The 20,166-nt window shown below is 49.0% G+C and overlaps 3 protein-coding genes across 11 annotated transcripts; 1 reads left to right on the forward strand and 2 right to left on the reverse strand.

Moving 5' to 3' along the window:
- Positions 1-270: 270 nt before the first annotated feature.
- Positions 271-1,925, reverse strand: SNRNP35 (small nuclear ribonucleoprotein U11/U12 subunit 35). Its single transcript, XM_040080781.2, has 2 exons — positions 1,776-1,925; positions 271-1,260 (listed from the first exon to the last, which is right to left on the reverse strand). The coding sequence occupies exon 2, from the start codon at positions 1,255-1,257 to the stop codon at positions 460-462; it is 798 nt and encodes a 265-aa protein (XP_039936715.1). The 5' UTR covers positions 1,258-1,260; positions 1,776-1,925; the 3' UTR covers positions 271-459.
- RILPL2 (Rab interacting lysosomal protein like 2) lies at positions 1,922-6,539 on the forward strand. Of its 2 annotated transcripts, XR_005703370.2 has the most exons (5): positions 1,922-2,298; positions 3,104-3,255; positions 5,038-5,130; positions 5,493-5,603; positions 6,074-6,096. XR_005703370.2 is itself a non-coding variant. In XM_040080782.2 (4 exons), exons 1-4 carry the CDS (start codon positions 1,948-1,950, stop codon positions 6,096-6,098), a joined length of 639 nt encoding a protein of 212 aa, XP_039936716.1. In that variant the 5' UTR covers positions 1,922-1,947; the 3' UTR covers positions 6,099-6,539. The 2 variants fall into 2 exon arrangements, 1 of the variants encoding a protein (XP_039936716.1); XM_040080782.2 differs by lacking the exon at positions 5,038-5,130 and having other exon boundaries at positions 6,074-6,539.
- On the reverse strand, positions 3,249-17,454 carry KMT5A (lysine methyltransferase 5A). 8 transcript variants are annotated; one of them, XM_040080777.1, is made up of 9 exons: positions 17,408-17,454; positions 15,568-15,662; positions 13,310-13,466; positions 12,288-12,504; positions 11,537-11,621; positions 11,131-11,190; positions 10,456-10,646; positions 9,601-9,737; positions 3,249-3,742 (listed from the first exon to the last, which is right to left on the reverse strand). In XM_040080777.1, exons 2-9 carry the CDS (start codon positions 15,652-15,654, stop codon positions 3,663-3,665), a joined length of 1,014 nt encoding a protein of 337 aa, XP_039936711.1. In that variant the 5' UTR covers positions 15,655-15,662; positions 17,408-17,454; the 3' UTR covers positions 3,249-3,662. The 8 variants fall into 8 exon arrangements, with proteins under 8 accessions (XP_039936711.1, XP_039936708.1, XP_039936712.1 ...); XM_040080774.2 differs by lacking the exon at positions 17,408-17,454 and adding an exon at positions 15,971-16,017; XM_040080778.1 differs by lacking the exon at positions 17,408-17,454 and adding an exon at positions 15,858-15,892.
- Positions 17,455-20,166: the final 2,712 nt, after the last annotated feature.

A 20,166-nucleotide genomic window follows, 5' to 3' on the forward strand; every position in this document is an offset into this window, starting at 1 on the left:
CTAGTTAGGGACACAGCATCAATAAAGGACTTGCCTGTCCCAGTGTCTTCACAAAAATGAAGCCACTTCCCATCAGCTTCTGTTTTGGGGCACAGAAGTTTCAGTTTGTTGCTATTCCATTCCTGTGTCTCCAGCACGGGACTGTTTTGTAACAAACGTGGACATCTGGCCACAGATAACCTCTCACCCAGACAAGGTATGTGCTGGGCTCAGTTGGATGCCTGTGCACACAGTGCATTCCTTACAGCACTCACCAGTTCAAAAACATTAATACAAAAGTTTATTTTCTCTAAAGAACAATTCAACACGCATCTGAACTGCATTGGGAACCAAACTACAGAGAGCTGCTGGCAGCAGAGTCAGGCACAAGGTGGCAACACCACAGCTTGTTCTGGGCATGCTGTCACAGCCCCACGCTGCTCCAAGGGTGGGTCACACCCCAGGACAAGGCACAGTCACCTATCGGTGCTTATCATCATCTCTTTGCTTCTTGGTATCTCTGTCCCTGCTCCGGTCTCTATCCCTGTCCTTCCTGTCTCTGTCCTTCCTTTCCCTCCCCCTGCTCCTCTCCTCTTTGGAGTCCCTCTCTCTCTCACTGTCACCCCAAGCCCACGACCTCTCCCTTTCTGGCCAGCGTTTGTCCCTGCTCCTCTCGTGGTCCCGGTCCCTCGTTCTCCAGTCCCTCGTTCCCTCACGAGACCAGTTTCTTTTCTCTGATGATCCTTCTCCATAGAAATCATTTTTCATGTTTGGCAAATTGATGGGCTTTCGGAAAGGTCTGTCCCGTCCTCCGAATCGTAGCTGCCCCGATTCTTTTTTGCCTCCAAACCCACCCCCAAGCCTCCGGGGAATCCATCCTTTGAGAGTTCTTTCCAGTTCAAAGTCTACAAAGATCTCATGCTGGTCAATGACCAGCCTGTTGGCATCTCTGTGGGCCTTCAGGAGCGCGCGCTCCTCTTTGTACTCGATAAACGCATAACCCTTGGAAAATCCCGTGACCAGGTCTCGAACCAGACGGACTTTTCTGATGTCTCCATAGCGGGAAAAAACCTCCTTTAACTTCTCTTCCGTGGTCTGAAGATTGAGCCTCGCCACGAAGAGGGTGAGGTGAGGATCTCCCGTGACGCCCTTGTTGGGTACGTACCGTGCCAGCATCGCCCGCCATATGGCCCGGTCGTGGGGCTCCTCGTCCGTGCCATCGATGCTGCCAGCCTTGAGGGGATCGTACTCCTTCGCTATGGGGGCCCAGTCAGCCATTGTCTAGTGGGGGACAACACACAGGGCACAGGCTCAAAGCTGTATTAAAAACAGCCTGTGCAAGAAGCGCATCCGGCGCCGCTGCACTTGGGGTTCATCCAAAAATCCCCCATAGTGTGACATACGAAAATAAACCAGCCGTGTCGCTGTTGTTTGAGTCCACATGCCGGGACAGAGCCGTGTCGGGGAGCCGCATCCTCCCCTGGCCTACCCCGGCCTGAGGGGCTCCGGCCTTCCTTCCCCCGCGGGCCCTGCCCGGCGCCCTCAGCCCCGCTCCCGCCTGTCCCCTCACCCGCCCGGCGGGCAGGGGCCGATCCGCGGGGCCGGAGGAACCGCAGCTGCCCCCACCGGCATCGATCTCAGCCCTTTTCCCCGCTCCCGGCCGGCCGGAGCCCGCCAGTCCCCCCCCGCCCCGCTCCCGGAGCCGCCGAGGCGGATGTGGCGCTCCGGAAAGGCCGATGCGTTCACCCGCCTCGGTGCCGGTTCCCGGGGCTGCCGGAGAGCCGCCCGTCCCTTACCGGCAGCGGAGAGCGGGCGGTGCCTCCTCAGGGGAAGGGGCAGGGCGGGAAGCGGCGCGGGCCCGCGGCCGCCGCCATGGGAGCGCCGGGGGCGGGAGGAGCCGCTCCGCCCGCGGCCCCGCCGGCAGCGCCGCCCGGCCCGGCTGGGAGGGAGCGCCGGGGTGCGGCGGGCATGGAGCGGGGCCGGGACGGGGAGGAGGAGCTGGAGGAGGAGGAGGAGGATGAGGAGGAGGAGGATGGCGGCCCGGAGAGCGCCCTGGAGAAGAGCCCGTTCCAGCTGACGGCCGCGGATGTCTACGACATCTCCTCCGTGGTGGGCCGGGACCTGCTGCAGCTCCGCGCCGGGCCGCAGCTGCCCGCCGCCCGCGCCCGGCTGCAGTTCAGGATCGTCAGGGTGCTGGAGATGCTCGAGGCGCTGGTGAGCGAGAGCAGCGTGGCCGAGGAGCAGCTGCGGAGAGAGCGGGACAGCCTCCGGCGGGAGCTGGAGCAGCTGCGGGCGGCGGCCCGAGGGAGCGCCCCGCAGGTGGGTGCGGGACACGGGGCACGGCCGGGGCACCAGGGACACGACCGGGGCACACGGGGCACGGACCCCTTCCCCAGTACGGGTCGCGGAGGCCACCCAGAGCCGCAGTAGATGGGCCGGCTGATACTTGTGGTCTCTTTTGTGTCGGCAGAACGAGTCTCACAAAGTCACTTCCCGTCTTTGGCCACGAAAACCTTGAAGCTCTTTCCTTCTGGGTGGTTACGGGTCGCGGTGCTGTGGATTCCTCGCTCCAGTTTCACTGCAGTGACTGACCCAGCAAACTTCAGAGTACAAACCCACCGTGTTCGGCTCCTGCACAGCACCGGCCCCATAGCGACAATTGTATGCAAACACTGAGGCTCTGAAACCCCCGTGTGAGGGAAATTGACGTCTTGATTACTACAGAGGTGTTAAATTAAAAAAGGCCTGTTCAGTTCTCACCTTTTTTGACACGGAATTTTGGTGTGGCATTAGATGGCTCAGCCTCTCTCATCATCTGAGAACAATCTGATAAAAACATCTTCTTGACGACTAAATGCAAACTCTTTGGGACAGAGACTTTGTTTTTAACTGTGGTTAGAGCCTATCACAGTTGTGGCCTATACTTGGCTGGGGAACTCAGTCACTAAGGGGAATACAAAAATATGAAGAACTGTAATTAACTGCTTTGCGGAAAAAAAATCATGATTGTGATGCATTCATACTAGTTCTAAAAATTCCATATTATATAAAGTCCAGATATTTTACTCTCTGAATGCTGAGCTTTTTGAGAGGTTTACAAGATCCACCGTTGTTTATTTTACAGCCCAGCCTTGGACCAGATCAAATGGTGATAGACCTCACAGACCCCAACCGGCCCCGGTTCACATTACAGGAGCTTCGAGATGTACTGCAAGAGAGGAACCAGCTGAAAGCTCAGCTTCTGGTGGTGCAAGAGGAGCTACAGTGCTATAAGAGGTAAAGCTTGAAGTCAGCAGAGAATTAATGCTACCAATGACAAATACTTCATGTCTGGGAAGCTTATCAGGTGAGAGTCTTGCAGGTTTGGGCCCCTAGGTCAGGATGGGCACTGTCCTAAGTGACCCCTGTGCTCCCCAGAGCATACAATTGAGCAAAGAAAAATGGGAGAACAATGAAGTCTCAATGCCACATGATTTAAAAACCAAACTCCCTTTTCCTCGGCACAGTTCTCAGCCCGTTGCCATAACTGTCCCACTCTCAGCCCACACACAGTTACTCCCACTCCACATCCAGGCTGGGTTCTCATGCACAGGAATTCCTCTGTGCAGTCACAGCAGTTGCATGCACACTGTGTCTAAAGCCACGTTACATACCAAAGAGCACAGGGGGTTTCCAGCTCAGTTCTAGTCAAAGCTTCCTTCCTCCTGCAGCACCACGCTGGTTGATTTCCGGTCCTTCACTCCCACGGGGGTATGGAACTGATCTAGAAACAGAATATTGAGCTCTTTCATCATTCATGATAAGCTGCGGGGTTTTTAAGACTCCCAGCAGAGGGTTGTGTAAGGCCCTTGAATTGTGCAAAGCAAGTGATTTCAGAGAAAGGTTTGGTCTTTCTTGAAGGGAGAGTCAGTGTGAGTCAAAGGGTGGGGATGTGGGAAGGGTCTTGATCTCGGTGCTACAAATTCATTCACCTCAAAAGCTCTCCTTCCCAACCTCTGCTCCCTCTCATCAGGCTGGATTATAAACTCTTTGTGTCAAGAATTTACTTCTTAATCTGGACACAAAATGTCCCAGCACATTAGATTTCAGTTGGGATATCTCAGCAGCACCCTCCTGGATACAGTGAGCCTGCCCTTTGCCTTGTCTGTAACAGGCAGGTCAAACCAAGAAGTTAAACTTAAATCCAGGAATTTACAAACTGCCTGACAGCACTCCCCCAGCTCAGCTGGATGCTTTGCTGTGCAGCGGTGAAATTGCTTCTTGATTTCCCAGCTGTTACACAGTTAAAAATGTAACATTGGGAATGTTTTCAGGTTTTTAGTGATTTGAGTCACAGTTCTGTACATCAAGAGCAGGGCAGGGCTGCTTTTCAGGTCGAGTAATTTGTGAGATTATCTCGTCATACAGTGTTACAGCTTAAGCCAAAACCCTCTAAAGAGTCACATAAAATCCTAATTGTAATTGTAGTAAAGAGTAATTGTGCAGGAGAAGAGGGTAAATATATGTTCTAAAATGCCTTGTACACATTGGAAAGAAGCTCTATGTAACACAAGGTAACAAACATCCCCGAGACTGGCTCACAGTGACTGGGGAGGGTTGGGGGTTGCATTTTTCATCCTGATCTCTGGGTAGAAGTTACCATGCAGATGTTAGAGCTCTGCAGTGTCACCCAGCAGCTCATTGTCTCATTTATCCAAGAGGAGATTTTGCCTCAGGATTACCCCGTGCCTGCTGTCACACCAGTTTTTGAGCGCTCTGTGTTTTTATTTCCGAATCCAGTTGAGTGTTGCTTGGCTACTCTTTGCCTGCAGCTACTGCAGTCACAGGCTTTGATGCACTGAGCTCTCCAAATGACTGAGGTCAGCTCAGGACATGTTGTGAAAACACTGAGTGTGCAGCTGGGGAAAATCTAACCCTGTTCCAGGCAGGGAAAACACCCTTTGGTCAAACTGAAACTGTTGCCTGGAGTAGGCGGTCACAACTTCTGCAGTGTAGAAACACCGAAGTGGGATGGCAAAATCTAGAGCTGAGGCGAAGCCTTTCTTCTCTCCTCTGTAGGGTGAAAGAGGAGCAGGCACCTGGCTTGCAGGGGAGCTGGGAATCTCTCATCTGTTGCCAGGCCTGCTGAGAGCCTGGCTGGCTGAGCTGGAGGTACCACACATCCACCCCTGCAGAAATTCACCATTTGTGTCCGCACCTTCCTCTTACCCTTAGACTTTTGCACAAATCCAAGTGTGATTACACTTCCCTTTCACCCCCATTATGATCTGCCATTTTTTCTCTGTGGAGAAGTCAGCTTGTTACTTTTTTAGTGTTCTCATTAAAGCATAACCCTGGCACCATTACATTGCTGTATTTAGGGATAATTCATTATTTTCAGTTCACTACAAGGAAGAGGCTGGGCTGCCATCCCTGTCCTGTGAACACTCATTCACCCCTGTCCAGCTGCCCAGTGAGAGGTCTAACTCTGCACAAGCCCACAAAAAAATAAATGAAACCATTTCCTTTCCCAGTGGGATCATCTCACAGAAAAGGGACCAAACTGAAGAACTGGCAAAAGAAGCCAGTGGCAGCAGTGCTGGCACCAGCAAGGACAGTGAAGAGAAGACAATAATCAAACGACTGTAAGTTTGTCTGCAGATTTTGGGGCAGAAGTTGTGAGAACATGGCCCACTCCTTACACAGTGGATCCAGGGATGGATGCTGAACTCTAGCCTAGTTGGCTGGATGTTGTTTTCTGCTCTCCCTGTAAAGTTGAAAACGTGATAAAGCAATCTCTTCCTGGGGAAAAAGCACTGCACAGGAAAGCACCTCCACCCAGGCAAGCAGGGAGTCACTTTTTTCCTAGGAAAAACAAGCATTCCTGAGCAAAAATGACTCAATACTTGCCTCCCCTGCCAGCCCCTCAGGACTGCTGTGAGAGCACCCCAGCTGGCCCCAGGCTTTGTTTACACTGCACACAAAACCCACCAGCTCAGGGTCTGTCCCTAAAGTCCCCCAAAAATAGCACAATTCCAGGGCCAGCCCCCTGCCTGTTCCTTGTTTTCCAGTTGTACATTGTTGTTCTATTTCTGCTATTGATGTTTTCTTTTAGGTTTTCTTTTAAACATGGAAAATGAGCATCCTCAAGGACTTAAGTGCTGCTGGTGAGAATGGCACTGATGAGCCTCAGAGGCATTGGGAAAGACAATGACTGGAAGCAGCAGCATCACTCCTACTGTAGAGAATGAGCAATCTCATTTAAATCACATTGTATAATATTCTTTCAGAATAGATTGTACTCTGCTTTTTCAGAAGCTGTTTGAAAGAGACACTTTTTGTATTTCTTACTGTCAGACGTTACCCACATGTAGAAAATAAAACGTTTATACAAAGTTGGGGTTTATTCTCATTAAAAGAGCCTGTGATGATCTGTACTAGAGCCCACTTATATCCTGTCCAGCTATCAAAACATTCAGCCCAAATGATGTTGTAAGATGAAGATAAGTTAAGAGAGGCATGCCATTCACAAGTGGATGTTTGGGGGTGAGATGAGCAGTGAAGCTAAGCTGCTGCAATGGGGCTCTGCCCACAGGAAGGACTCAGGTGCAGGCAGTGCTCAGACTGGAACAGGTGCACCAAACATTTCATTTCTGACAAATGAAGGTCTCCTGTGGTAGGCAGTTGTGTTTTGCATAAGCTCTGTTCTTTCAATCACCTGCCACAAGCTGTGTATTGGCCCCAGTAATGACATTTAGCACCAGTGGAAGCATATAGGGCAAAGAGAGGAGTGGGAAGAAGCTTGAAAGATGCCAATTAGGTTCTCCATTTAGAAAGGTAAAGTATCCAGAGCAGAAAAGTCTGAACAGACATAAAAGAAGCAGTGACAGGTATCAAACTGTGATCTTACTCTCTTCAGAAATAAAAAGGCTCTGAAGTCTTTTGATTCCCTCTCCTACACTGGCAGCATGAAAAATATAGGACACTTCTCACATCTGCTCAGTTGCACAACGTGAATATGGGCTCAGCAGAAGGCAGAGCTGCAGAGAGGTCAGGAACAACTGTCTGCAGCAAGGCCACAACACAGATGGCTGACCTCAGACAGCTGGTTCAGCCAGGGCACAGAACCACTGAAGTCCTTTTGCCATCTTCCAAACACCAGTGAAGCCTTGGCCATGCCCTCTTTGTGTATGTTCTAGAGCACAGCAGCAGGGAAGGCAGTTACTGCAGTGCCTGAGCAGAGGCTTTGTGCACAGAAAAATTCAACAAAGAAACAATCAGCAACAGCCAGAATGCACCTCTGAGCTGAAGAGAGATACTTCCATGTGATCTGAATTCCATCCTCTTCCATGGTTTATCTCCAGGGATGTATTTTCCAATTTCCTTCAAGAAAAGCAGTTTAGCTCCCAACCCAAGGGCGTCTTTCCTTGTGACACCTTGTTAGAAGATGAAGCCTTCCTGAGGCACAGAGATAAATGTCCAAATGACACATCCTGTGAGAAGTACATGGAGACAGATCTACAGATCTCTATGTGTTCCTAGAAAAGTAAAGGATACATATGCAGTGCAACATGAGCTTTATTTCCATCCTCCAACGCAGTGCTACTCAATTACCAGTTAAGCTTTCAGAGAAGACATTTTCTGTTTATGTAAAATGGGGAGATCTTTCCCCTTTCTTGTTTACAAAAGTGATGCTGAAGTACAGAGGTTTTAAGCTATTCAACCTGATAGAGAACAAGTAAATGTTTAAATAAAATAAACAAACAAAAATTATTCCAATTTTGACTTAAGGGAAGTGCTCTAAGTTAAACAGGACACTGTACACATTGCTGAGGTCTCTGTTACGAGACCAGAGAAAAGTCAGTGCCAACTCAGATGAGCTGGCCAACGAGGCTTACCTGAAACTCAGTACATGTAATGTAACAGGTCTCCAGTTAATTCTTCAGAAATGGGAAAATACCCAGGCTTGCTCTGACGAGTTTGCCTTGTGTGAAGCAGTAAGTAATAAAAAGCATTTAACAGCTAATGATTTTCACAGCTTTCTTTCAAAATGCTCATGAACTGCAATGGAGACACAGGTAGTATAGCAGCCATTTCATCAATAATAAATATATTCTTTATTTTACAGAGACATTGTCTTCAAGTTTTTAATTTAAAAAATACATCACTAAGCCACCTCTCTTGCTGCTGGAGCACACAACCAGGATGTTGTTTGCTGTCTGACCTATCACATAGGCAAGCATAAGATTGTCTAGAGGGCGTTCAGCTGGAACAGCAGCAGCCTTCAAGACACGAGGAATAGAAGACATTAACAGAGCCACAGATCCCTTGCTGACATCTTCCAGCAGCAAGCGTGGCTGATGGCTCACAGCCATTTTCATCTACACACATGCCAAGCCTGCCTTGGCAAAAATTCCAACTGGTAAGAATTCATCTTTAACATAAAGGACCTGCATTGTATTGCCTGCCTATATCCCAGATTTGGCTCTCCAACAGTAACGTTCCGAACATCCACGAGATGCCAAGAGCTCGACTCTCGTGTGAGACAGTGGGACCAGACCTACAGGACCAGGCAATAAGGAATCTACTTTCTTCACTGCATGAACTCCATCGCTACAGTTTGAAGCTGCATATGAAGATGACTCCTATTTTTGGAACCACTATGCTCTACTTCAAGCATTCACAGTAAATAAATAGCTTCTGATGTGGCTAATTAGCATAGGAAGGTAATATAAAAATTTTTTGGAGAGAGCTTTTACTTCTTTAAAATCCTCTGGGAGACACCTCCAAGAATCAGTCATCAACTATAAAAAAGGTACCTTCTCAAAGTTTAGAAAATAAGTAAATGTCAAACATTGATTCTCACTGTGAAGTTCTATCTTCACACCTGTAATCAGTATCAACCCAGTCTATCAAAATTCACCCTCATTTGGCCGGGAGTCTTTCTCCAAAGGAAGCAGTCAATCTGACCATCCTTTTCCCTCAGTGCCAGTGCATTTGAAGTTCACTGCCAACAGAACGTACAACACAGGAGAAACCGGATTCCTATCACAAATTATCTGAGAATGACAATAGCATCCATCTCAGAGAAGCCTGCCAGCACTGGGCTGTGAAAGCAGTCTGACAGGCAGTCAAGCCACTGGATGACCAAGTCAGAGTACAGCAGTACTTCTGTCATAAAGCCAAGTTCAGCACCCCAAAGGGGAGCGTGAGATTTCCTTGCAAAAGCAGAAGCGCAACCCCAGTGATTAGGTTTCTGTGCAAGTCTTTCACTGCTCAAGTGGCACTGGTCACTATGCAGAAGCATTCAAATCTTAAGGAGGGTTTCCTTTTAAGATATAAAAGTTTTGGCAATCTAAGATCAATTATTGAAGCCTGCCTGGAAAATTGTACTAGGTATTTAAATACTGCAAAGCAAAAAGGCAGTTTTTAAGGAGCTCGGAAGACCATAAGCAGTCCACTAAGAAAGCTGAGGGAAGTGAGGGCAGGGGGGAAAAAAAAAATAAATCTCTGACTCCTTGTAGAACACTCAGTCCAAAAACAAAAACCCCAAAACAAGGAAGATGAATTAGTGTTTCAGCCAGGGGTGAGCTTCAATGGAAGCTTTGCTTCTGTCTCCATAGTCGTACAACAGTTCTTCACCTGCCTTAATGTCCCTGGAAGCTATGAGGATGAGATGAGGCACGCCATCGATGTCGTGGAGCTTGGTCTGACAATTGCCACACTTGCTGTGATTAATGAGCCTTCCCAGACGATTCGTTTCTTTCGTAGCATCGACACTGAAAGAGCAAGAACAGAACGCGGGATTGCGCCTGGGACAGGGGCACGTGTGTGGACAAAGCACAAAGTGCAAATCAAAGGAGGAGGAATCCACACGAGTCTTGAAAAATTAAGAAGAAACAGAACATTACCATGTTACATCACAGAACAACCATGATTAAATAGGCAGCCATAATATGGCAAGGCAGAGAACTGAACTCTGGGAGATTTTTAAGTTAGCACAAAATCCAGAAACTGAAACTTTTGGACTGTTGGAGCTGCCTGTTCCCAGAACAGCAAAATCCAGATATGAAATAAATTATAAAGCTTGGACTGAATTGGGTGTCAGAGACTGGAGAAACAAGGACACCCAGTCAAAGTTGAAAGAAATGTTTCTCTTCCAGGCAGTCTGTCCATCCTGCTTTCCAAACCAGCTCCTCACAACTCAAATAAAGGAGTTCATTTTACAAGGAGATAAATTCAGGCAGAAGACCACCGCAGAACTACAAGCCTCACCCAAGCAGAAACAACTCTCCACAAAGTTTGTGCTGCACATAAAGAGCTTTGAGTCACCTGGCATTCCTCATAATCCAGACATATGGGAGGCTCTCAGACCATGATCAATGCTCCAAAAGACTTCATAATTCACAGTTCCCATTAAAAACCAAAAAATTTGTATGAAAACAAGACAAGAATTAGCAGCATTCAAAGCCTCTATCAATGGAAACTTGAGCTTACCAGTAGGTTTTGCTGAGGTACTGGAAATAGTACATGTAGCAGCCTGTGGATGGGTCTTGAGCATACACAGCCTCTCGTTTCTTGGCATCAGTGATCTCGATGAGATCCCCATGATATTCAACCACAAATTCTCCTCGATTAAAATGTTTAGTAGCAATTACTCCTCTCCCTTTGCCATCGATGTAATCAATCTGTTGAGTTGAAAAGAAAATACTTTCTAATTTCCCAGCTGATTTACACCACTGCAGATACGCTGATTATAGGAAATGATTTGTCATTAAAAAAATGCTGCAGAAGGGAATTTGTGTGTACTGCAGACAAAGCTGCAGAAGCACAATGCATGGCACTGTGGAAGAAAATGCAGGATGTTTGGGACACACTGAGTTACTGGGTAGCTGGACACAAAGTCTTCCATTAAAAGACCTCAGGAGTGTATTTCTGTAAAGACCTTAAAGCTCCCTCAGTATTTATAACTGAGGCTGCACGTACATATCCTTCAGAGACCAACACTGCTCACTCTAAAGGAAGGACTGTGTGTTCCAGTTTTCCTGCATTTTAATCAGGGAATCACAGGGTCCTGAGACTTGAGTTCTGCTAATCTCTGTTTAAATAGATTAACATCAAGATACTGTATAATAAACAGTACATGACTACTTAGGTTGGCACTGCAGTTACCTTCATTCCTTCTTCTTTCCCACTTGTAATCAGCTCATCTATTTTCCTCCTTTCCTCAGTCTGCAGAGTAAACAAGAACAAACAAAACCACAATATTGTTGATAGCTTTTGTAGCTTATTCTAGAGCTGGAAGGAAATTACCCACCAATGGCACTCATTGCTCCAAACCATCTCGTATTTCCAGCAAACTGAATGGCAGAAAGACAGATTTCTGCCCCTCAAAACACATAAGCAGCCAGATTCTGTTCTAAACTGGACTTCCAAATTTTAAGCATCTTCTTAACCATACTTCAAGTGCACACCATTATTTGCATTTGGAATGAAAACCATTTACAGAAAAACCCTCCCCAATTTTTCAGCTAATTAGGAATGTTATAAGTCATGTCATTTTAACAAGAAGCACTACCTCTAACTCAGATTTGCTCTTCCTGGAACTTCTTCTAACTGGGTAGTAATCTGTCACTTTTCGGTTTGGTGTTCTTCCTTGTGTTCTAAGGAGTAAGAAAAAGAGAACACACGCACATCTCAGACTATTTGTTAAGTTACACCTCTAGAGCAAAGGAATGTGTAAGAAATTTTTATTTCAGCTTGGTAAGTTGAAAGGTGATCAATATGAATCAGTGGGTTTGAGTCAATACTCTTAGCTTCAAGCCACAGCTACACCCCCTTTTCTTCCCCACGCTATTTCCATTATTCCAGTACTAATTCCTGAACAATATAAGTGAGATGTCGTTGGAAATCAACTGAAGGTCACATTACAAGTCTGGGGCCCCCTGCGTGCCTTGCCAGAAGGCACAGGAAAATTTAGGTCACGAAAACTGCTTGGCAAGGCATTCATTAATGTTAGTTCACATTAATCTGATACCATGAGAAAGGGTATCAGCTCAGCCGGGAAGCCTCCAACTGTTCTGTCTGACAAGACACATTCCCATTTGTCTACAGGAAAGTAGGTCTTAATGGCTCGTTAATTTCTTTTTTTCCATAGGTGACCAGCAAATATTTCACATGTGACAGAACAATAGAACACACTAATCATGCTTTCAAGACAAACAAGTTCTCTGAAAAGTAGGTATTTGGATGCTATTTTAGGGCTTTTAAAGTGCGATATTTTTGAGAAAACAAAGAGCTGTCCTTTCACAAATCCACAAGTCGCTTACTTTTTCCTTGGTCCTCGTTTTGCTTTTACCATCTTCTTCTGAGCTGGCTTTGCATTGGCCTCCTCAGCACAGTCTGCAGGCAGGGGAGTCCTTTGGGTTTCCACAGTTTCTTGGTTTTGATCACATGAGGGCACCGAAGGATTGCACCCACCTTCCTTATCCTTCTGCTCTTCTGGTTTCACAGCACCTTCAACTGTTTTGCCACCATTCTTTTTTCCTGGTGACAAGGAAATCGAGTAAGGCTCTGAACCTAGGGCCAACTATACCAGAGTGCTTTAAATGAATTCCAGTGGTTTACAGTTCTGTCAAATGAGAGAAAAGGACAGCAATGACCCTGCACTGCTGGGCCCAGCAGCTGCAGATGTTGGTATCAAGTGGCCAATGCCACCCAGGCTAAATCCATGGGAGATTAAGGGCTAGCACTGACAAGAAATCTACACTCCCCACAACCAACATTTACTTGTTTTTTTGCATCCTAACCCAATGCAACCACATCCTCCTCCTCAGACAACCAACTCAGAGGTAGCTGAGTGTGGTTTAAAGCTGAATAACGTTTTTATGTAGAGTAAATCGTCAGGTTTAGCAGTCCCATCTGCTGAGGCAGATGTTTCAGTCTCACTGGAGAAAAGCAGCACAGCTGCAAGGCCTCAGCAGTGGGACAAGCTAAAGCCATCTTCACTTCCTTGTCAAAACTGGGGAGCCAAATTAGGAACTAAGGGTCCCAAGTTTCCAGAAAGCCTCACTCCCTGCATCAAATGAGACTTAAAATATCTGCTTGCTAAAAGTGTTTGCATCAAAGTGCTTTGACAAATTACCAAGGCTGTTAATGCACCTGTAAACACAAGCCAGATGGGTCTTCTTCCCCTTCATAAACTTAGGGAACATTCCCATTTCTAGTCACTGCACTGAAGCCTGGCAAATTTGGGCTCCTCCTCACTGCTTTCATTTCTTGATGAAAATGTTAGAACTGGGGACAGTGGGAGCACATTCACCAAGATAAGCAATGCAGAGCTCAATCTTACCAGCTCCTTTCCTGTAGGTTTCCTTTAGTGTTTTGCCCTGACATTTCACCTCGTGATACATGACAGAGTTTTCTTCTTGAAGCGGGGGGCGAGCACCAGGAGCTTTGTTGGGGTTCAGGTAGCTGTAGATTTTGGATTGACCAATAAACACATTCTCCTAAAACAGACCCACACAAAAAAAAAAATCAGTTCAGCACAGAGATTCCGGGAACCTCAAGTTGGCATCCACAACAGTCTGCAGCAATCAGGGCTGACAAGTGATTGTGCTGATGCAAATTACACTGTTTGAAGCATCACCCTCACTGAGACTGTGATTTTTAAGTGAAAACATAACAGTGCTGAGCACTCTGAAAACTTAACTAATGCAAGCTCTCAGTCCAAGAGAGCTTTCACATAAAATGTGGCAGGATGGGGTAGTCATAGCTAACTCCAGGCTCCACCCTTGTGCTTCATAGTATGAACTTTGGTGCTAAAAAAAAACCCCCAAGCCTGAGCTCCTGGGGAGGAAGGCAGCCTCAAAGAGCACAAGCCAAAAAAAATATGAATAACGCAGCAAAAATTGCCCAGGCCCAGTACACAGAGCTGTCACAGCCAGAGAGGTATGAGCTACCCAGCTACTCTCAGGAGGTGTCAAATGTTGCTGCAGCAAATTATATGCTCAACTGAGCAGCAGAGGACTCGGTTTTACAGCCTGCCTTGAGTGACACCTCTCAGCAAAGCACAGGAGATAAACAGTGCTATCTTTTTATCAATTACATGATACAAAAAGAAAGTGTAAAAGTTGTTTATGGCCAAAAAAAAAAGAAAAAAAAAGGGCCCATTAAAGAGTCAATACAAAGCCCAGTCAGGAAAATGGCAAAACCCTCAGGCACGGCCAGACACCACAGAGCCTGGGGTTTGTTCTCTGGCACAGGCTCCAAGATGCCAACAGTGAGCAGTGTCAAATTTAGCAAAGATTAGTGGAGTCCTGTCACCTTTGCTTTGTGGAGTCTCGTGCCACCTGGCTGTGTTTGCCTGTGCAGGGTATGTCAGGCACACCACCGTGAAATCTCAGTGTCTGGACAAGCAGATGCGACTTGGGCAAAATGAGTTTTTCTTGGCTATAGTTTGACTCAACTAAAAGTAAATTTCAGGCATTGCAAGCCAGTTAAAACAACCAAAATATGCATGCATTTTTTTTAGAAAAGCAAGGAACAAAGGGTTCCAGTAGTTAAAAAAGATAGCTCAAGTATAGCTGACTAAACAAATACCTCAGTATTTCAGTCACAGACATTGAGAAAGTAAACAAAGTACACAATAGAACAGATAGGATAATTTTAATAATTAACGCTGTCGTGAATAACAAGCTTCCTATGTATATAATTCACACAAAATCAGACCAGTTAAAGGCTCAAATCTTAGTCCACAAATAAACTTTAGTAAAGATTGAGATTACAATGGAACAGCCTGAGAAAAAGCAAATCAGATGGACACTCCCTGACCTCCAATATTTCTGAAAGGCCTATGAAAGGCAAAACTTGCTTATTAAAAAACCGGGGCTTCAAAGTAAGAAACACTATGAAAACACTCCATTTTAACGATTGCAAGCAATGAACCCTGAGCTTCAAAGTCCCCAAGATTTAGTAAGACGTTTAAATATGGGCATTTTGGGAGAAAGCCCAAAGCAGTGAACTGCAGTCCACCTGCCAGCTGAGTCTTCAGGCTTTGAATACACCACGAACAGGAAACGAACAACTATTTTTTCCAGCATCGCTTCCTCCCTTCATTCCCAGCTCCCTGCCTGCTGCGCTCTTGGCGCAACCGAGACGCCGCTGCCACGTCTTTGTCTGTGCCAGGCTTGAGACCCCGGAGAGCAGAGATTTTTCTCAACACAGCAAAACACGGGAAATGCTGCTGAGGGGCTCAGGGATTTGATGCAATAGCCATAATTATTTTCATTGGGAGTTGAATGCAAAGAGATAAGCAGCCTCCGGCCAGCTGCCTGTGACAGAACTACACGACAGGGAAGATGGCACGGAGGGAATGCCGAGCCTAGGGCCTGTCTGCGGTAGGGCACAGGAAAACAAGGAAAGAGTCCGACTGTACTTAAAGTCAACAGATTTCTGAATGATTTGCGGGGCCCCCGAAGGCCCGGGCCCCGCGGATCCCCGGGGCAGCCCGCACGCCGGCACGCCCGCACCGGGGGGAAGCGGAGGGCACAGCAGACCCCCGAGAGCCGCCCGCCCCGCTCCACCCGCCCAGGTCCGGGCACCGCTTACCCCGCCGGCCCGGGGGCGGCCAGGGCCCTTCCTCTCAGCGCTCTCGGGGCTTGCCTTCTCCACGCCGCCCGCCCTGGTCTTGGGCATGTTCTTCCCTAGGAGCAACGGGGGAAGATCGGCGCCTGAGCCATGTCCGGCGCTGCCGCCCGCGGTCATCGCCCAGCCGCCGGGGCCTGCGCCATGTTTAAAGGGCTGGATGCGGCAGGGCGAGCCGCGGCGGCCCAGCCCCTTCCCGGCGAGCTGCGCACACCGCGCGGGGGAGGAGTCCCGCCGGCCCCGGCTCCCCGCACCTCCCAGGAGGAGCTTCCGCGCCGCGGAGATGCCCCGCGACGCGCGGGCCCAGCCCCGCCGGCCCCACCGCTCCCCGGCCCCGCTCCGCTCGAGCCCGCTCCGCCCCGCGCACCTCCAGCCATGGCGGCGGCGGCGGCGGCCCCGCGCACCGGAGCCCCCGCGCCGGGCGGCCCCGACCGTCCCCGCGGAGTCCCCGCCGCCGCCAACCGCTCCGCAGGGCGACGCCGCGTTACCCTCGGCAACTCCATTTGCTTAACCTCCTGCCAATCATCGCTCTCGGGCCTCTGATTGGCGCGAGGGGCCATAGCCCGCCCTCTCCCTGTCACACCGCGGCGGCCGCGGCTCCCGGGAACGGGGTTTAAATGCGTGCCCGCTGGGCGCCGATTGGCCCGTGCCGAGGGCGAGCAGCGCCCTGATTGGCGGCCCGGCAGTGAATGCCCCTCCCGCGGCCGGGCCGCGGCACGTGGGAGGGGGCGCGCGGAGCGGGACCCCGCGGGCCGCGCGACCCCGCGGAGCGCGGCGGGGCCCGGCGGGACCCGGCACTGTGCGCTCTGCCGGTGCACCCGCACCGCCCGCCGCCTCCCTGCTGCACCTCTCCGCAGGGCACACGGCCCCCGCCACATCGCAGCGGGGATTCGGGGGACCCCTGATCCTGGCGGGAGTGTAAAGCTCTGCTCTTCGGAATTATTAGGCTGCTTTACGCAATGTTGAGTTTAGCTCTTCCTGGTTGAAATTTAAGTCTATTAGTTCCATCTTCCAATATTGCCTGGAGAGCAGATAATACTAAAGCATCAAAGACCTTGTGTAAATCCCCATTCCATAAGGAGGGCAGCTAAAACATTACAAAGGCAAATGACAGAGCCATCATTATTACCAGGAGAGCTAGAAGTTCCTTCAGCATCGATTCCCTGGTCAGAAGCTGCCAACAGGACCAGTACCTACACTTTGAAAGCAAGAAAGTCCAACGACAAAGAGTAACACAGCAATGAGGCAAGAGCACACAGGGATCAGGGGATCTGGATGCCATCATGGAAGTCAGGAAATTGCCACACAGGACTTCGGTGCTCTGTGATAAGCAGAACATTTACACTGAGCAACAGCACATGACTCCTGCTCCTTATCTGTGTTACCCCTCCTGTAGCAAGGCCTACCTGAGTGTGCTCAGGACACAGGGTGGTGGCACTTGTGCTGATCCAAGCGCTATCGCCACAGGGGTGGCTTCCCACCCAAGGCTTATCTGTAGCCACAGGCTCTTGGGCATTCCCACAGTGACATAAACAGTTCAGTGATCCAGCTGAAAACCATCCTCTCCTTTAAGAACAGGAAAAAAACCCTTCTCATCTTAAGCAGGAACTCGGGGCCTCATCCTTTCCGAGCTGTCCCAGAGCAGTTGGGGGCTCACAGGACAGGAATTCAGTGCGACTCCAGAGGAGTCTCCGAAGGCAGCACAGCATTCCAGTGCACCCCCTTCTCTCGTGATAGCCCTGCATTCAGGCACTGTGGGAGAAAACAACAAACCCAGCTCTGCATGGGCACTGTCATTTGTTACCTCTGGGTCTTCCATCACCAGGCACACGAATTTTACTGAGAGGCGACCAGAACACACTGGGTATTTTCCTGTGAACTCAAAGCTGCAGCCAGCTGACATCCCCTGGACATCATGCCCACGAACATCCATGTCCATGGTGTTCTTCCATCGAGGCAGGAACTCCAACCTCTCCACAAAAGCACCGGAGCAGACACTGCTCCGGTTTTTCCACCCCAGTTTGCACTGTACTTATCACACAGCTGGGATGCAACCGGAAAATAAAGATCTTCATCAATTACTAAGGTGATTTCCTTCTTGCAATAATAGGGAACACTCTTCCTAATGTCTTAGGGAAGCTCTGGAAACGCCCTCGACTGTGGTTTTGCTCAGCTGTTGGGGGTTGTATATTTTAAATAATTATTTTATATATGCATATTAAACAAAGCAACCGAGTTGGCATCGAAGCCGTGCGGGCCACCAGTAGAGGGCAAAGGAAGCCAAGGAATTCTCTTCCCCAGAGCAACAAAGAAAACAACGTCATCTCTAACTGGCCGCTGCTCCCGGCGCGGTGGGATCGCACCGTGAATTAGCAAAACATGTTGGCTTTACCCCGCAGCTGACTGCCACCAAAAGCCAGAGATGTGGAGAAGTTCAAATATTAAAGGCTCCAGCCCAAAAGAGTGCGGCTGGAGCCGCCCGCCGCTGTGACTCCGGACACGCAGCAGCACACGGAGAGCGCTGCCGAGCCCCGTAATCCAGAGGGAGCAGCGCGACTCCCGCTAGAACCAGCGCTAAAACCCAGTGACCTAAATATTCTCTCCCGTAGTGCCGCATGAGCAGCTCCCGGGAGCACCACGTTTTACTGCGGAAATGTGAAATTGTTTTGTGGGGGAAGGGGAGGAAGAACGAGCGAGGCGTTGATTTGCTCAGAAAGGGAAGAAAATCTTCAAGGTAAATGTCTTCAGCTTAGATGAACACTTCATCCAGATTTAAAAAAAAAAAAAAAATTATCTTTGAATTCATAGTTTCATTTTCTGTCCAATATACCAAGGAGATGCTTGTTAAATATTCCCACCTGAGAGCAAGTTCTCACACAGCACCTGTCATATTTGCAATTTGCAAAATAAATGGCAGCATTTACACAAATTTCTCGTTCACAAGATGAAATCCCTACACTTTGTGCTTCAGCCACTAGAGATCAAGTAAAAACAATCCCTGAGGGTAACTGCTGGGTATTACATTAAGCAGCATCATTTTATAAAGTGACAGAGTAAAATGCCAGTAGGTGCTAACCGCATTTCATAGATTGTAAAATATAATTACATTCAGAATTTTATCTACCAATGATTTTTTAAAAAACTCTGACTAGAAAGTACAGCGAGATCCGTGAATTACATGCAAAATTCTATGGAAACAGTGTCCTGCAGACAAATGTGCATGGGCTAATTCCATACCAGTGGAAAGCAGCATTTCCACCAGTGGGATTACTCACCTATTCCAGTCGAGGATGACCACAAATGCTGCCAGGTAACTCCCTTTTCAAATCAAGACATTGAAACCCTCACTTTCTTGTCACGATTGTACAAAGCTGCTGAGATGTAAAGTTCGATTCAGCACGTGTGAGCTGTACTTCATCGTGCCTTCATCTGAAGCGTGCAAAGGGCAATATTCAAGATAAAAGCTGCCATTTAAATTGTTCTTCTGGTCTCTGGCCACACTTCTGCCGTGTTTTTCTCCATCTAAACCATCACCGATTAATCTGAATTACTTAAAGTCAGTTTAATTAACGTTGCTTTTTCTTTAAATAGTTTAGCCTTAATCTGTCTAATCCTTTATTGGTTATATTAATCCCTGTTAAATTTGTCTAACGATAAAATAAGCAAACTTGCACAAGATTGAATGAGTAGTACTGAACATTTGAAGGAATTTCGTGATTGCTCACACTTCATCTATCCCTGGCTCAACTCTGTGTGAAAGTTCTTAGAAATTTTCATGTTCTTACACAACTGGGAAGGCGTTTTATTGGAAGATTGTCTCTTTTAACATGTCTTCTCAGTCTGGGGGCCTCCAGCGCTAAAAAGATGTCTCCAAATGTGAAACTAGCATGAGTGGTCTCCAGATTTTCACTCACTCTTTGCAGCAGCAAGTTTCACATTAGCAGCTTGTAAAGTATTCGCAAGGGAAAACTCATCTGCCAGCACATCCCCACGGGCTGCATTCGCAGGGAGGGCAGCAGGTATGCCTCCCTGCATTCTCCTGGGGGAGTTCCTGTGCAGGAACACTGCAGAGTCGTGGCTCTCTGAGGGGGCGGAGGTGGCGGTGTCCTCAGGGCGGGGTGGCACCGGCCGCACCGGGGTGCTCGGAGCCGCCAAACGCGGAAGGACGGGACGGGACAAGGGGGGCGCCTGAAGTGAGACGCATTCACCAGCGCAAGCACAGGCGGGGGTGAGATAACAGCGTTTCCCCTCACGCCGGCAGCCCCCGGGGCCCGATTGCCGTGCCCAGCCCGGTCCTGCCGCTCCGAGGCCGCTCCCGCCAACGCCGCCTCAGGCGGGGGCGCGCGCACGGCGCCTCCCCCCCACTCCCCGTGATGCAGCGAGAAAGGCGAGATCTCGCGAGAGCCCCGCTGCGCTGCTGCGTTCTCGCCGGCAGCCGCCATCTTGCGGGAGCCTCGGTCACGTGACCGCTCGCAGCCGTTCGCCTCCGCCTTCCCCTCCCCCCACCCTACCGGGAACCGGGCCCGGATCGCCAAGGCTCAACTGCGGCCGCCGCCCTGGGGC

This window comes from Hirundo rustica, chromosome 17 (genome assembly GCF_015227805.2).
Source record: "Hirundo rustica isolate bHirRus1 chromosome 17, bHirRus1.pri.v3, whole genome shotgun sequence".
NCBI lineage: Eukaryota > Metazoa > Chordata > Aves > Passeriformes > Hirundinidae > Hirundo > Hirundo rustica.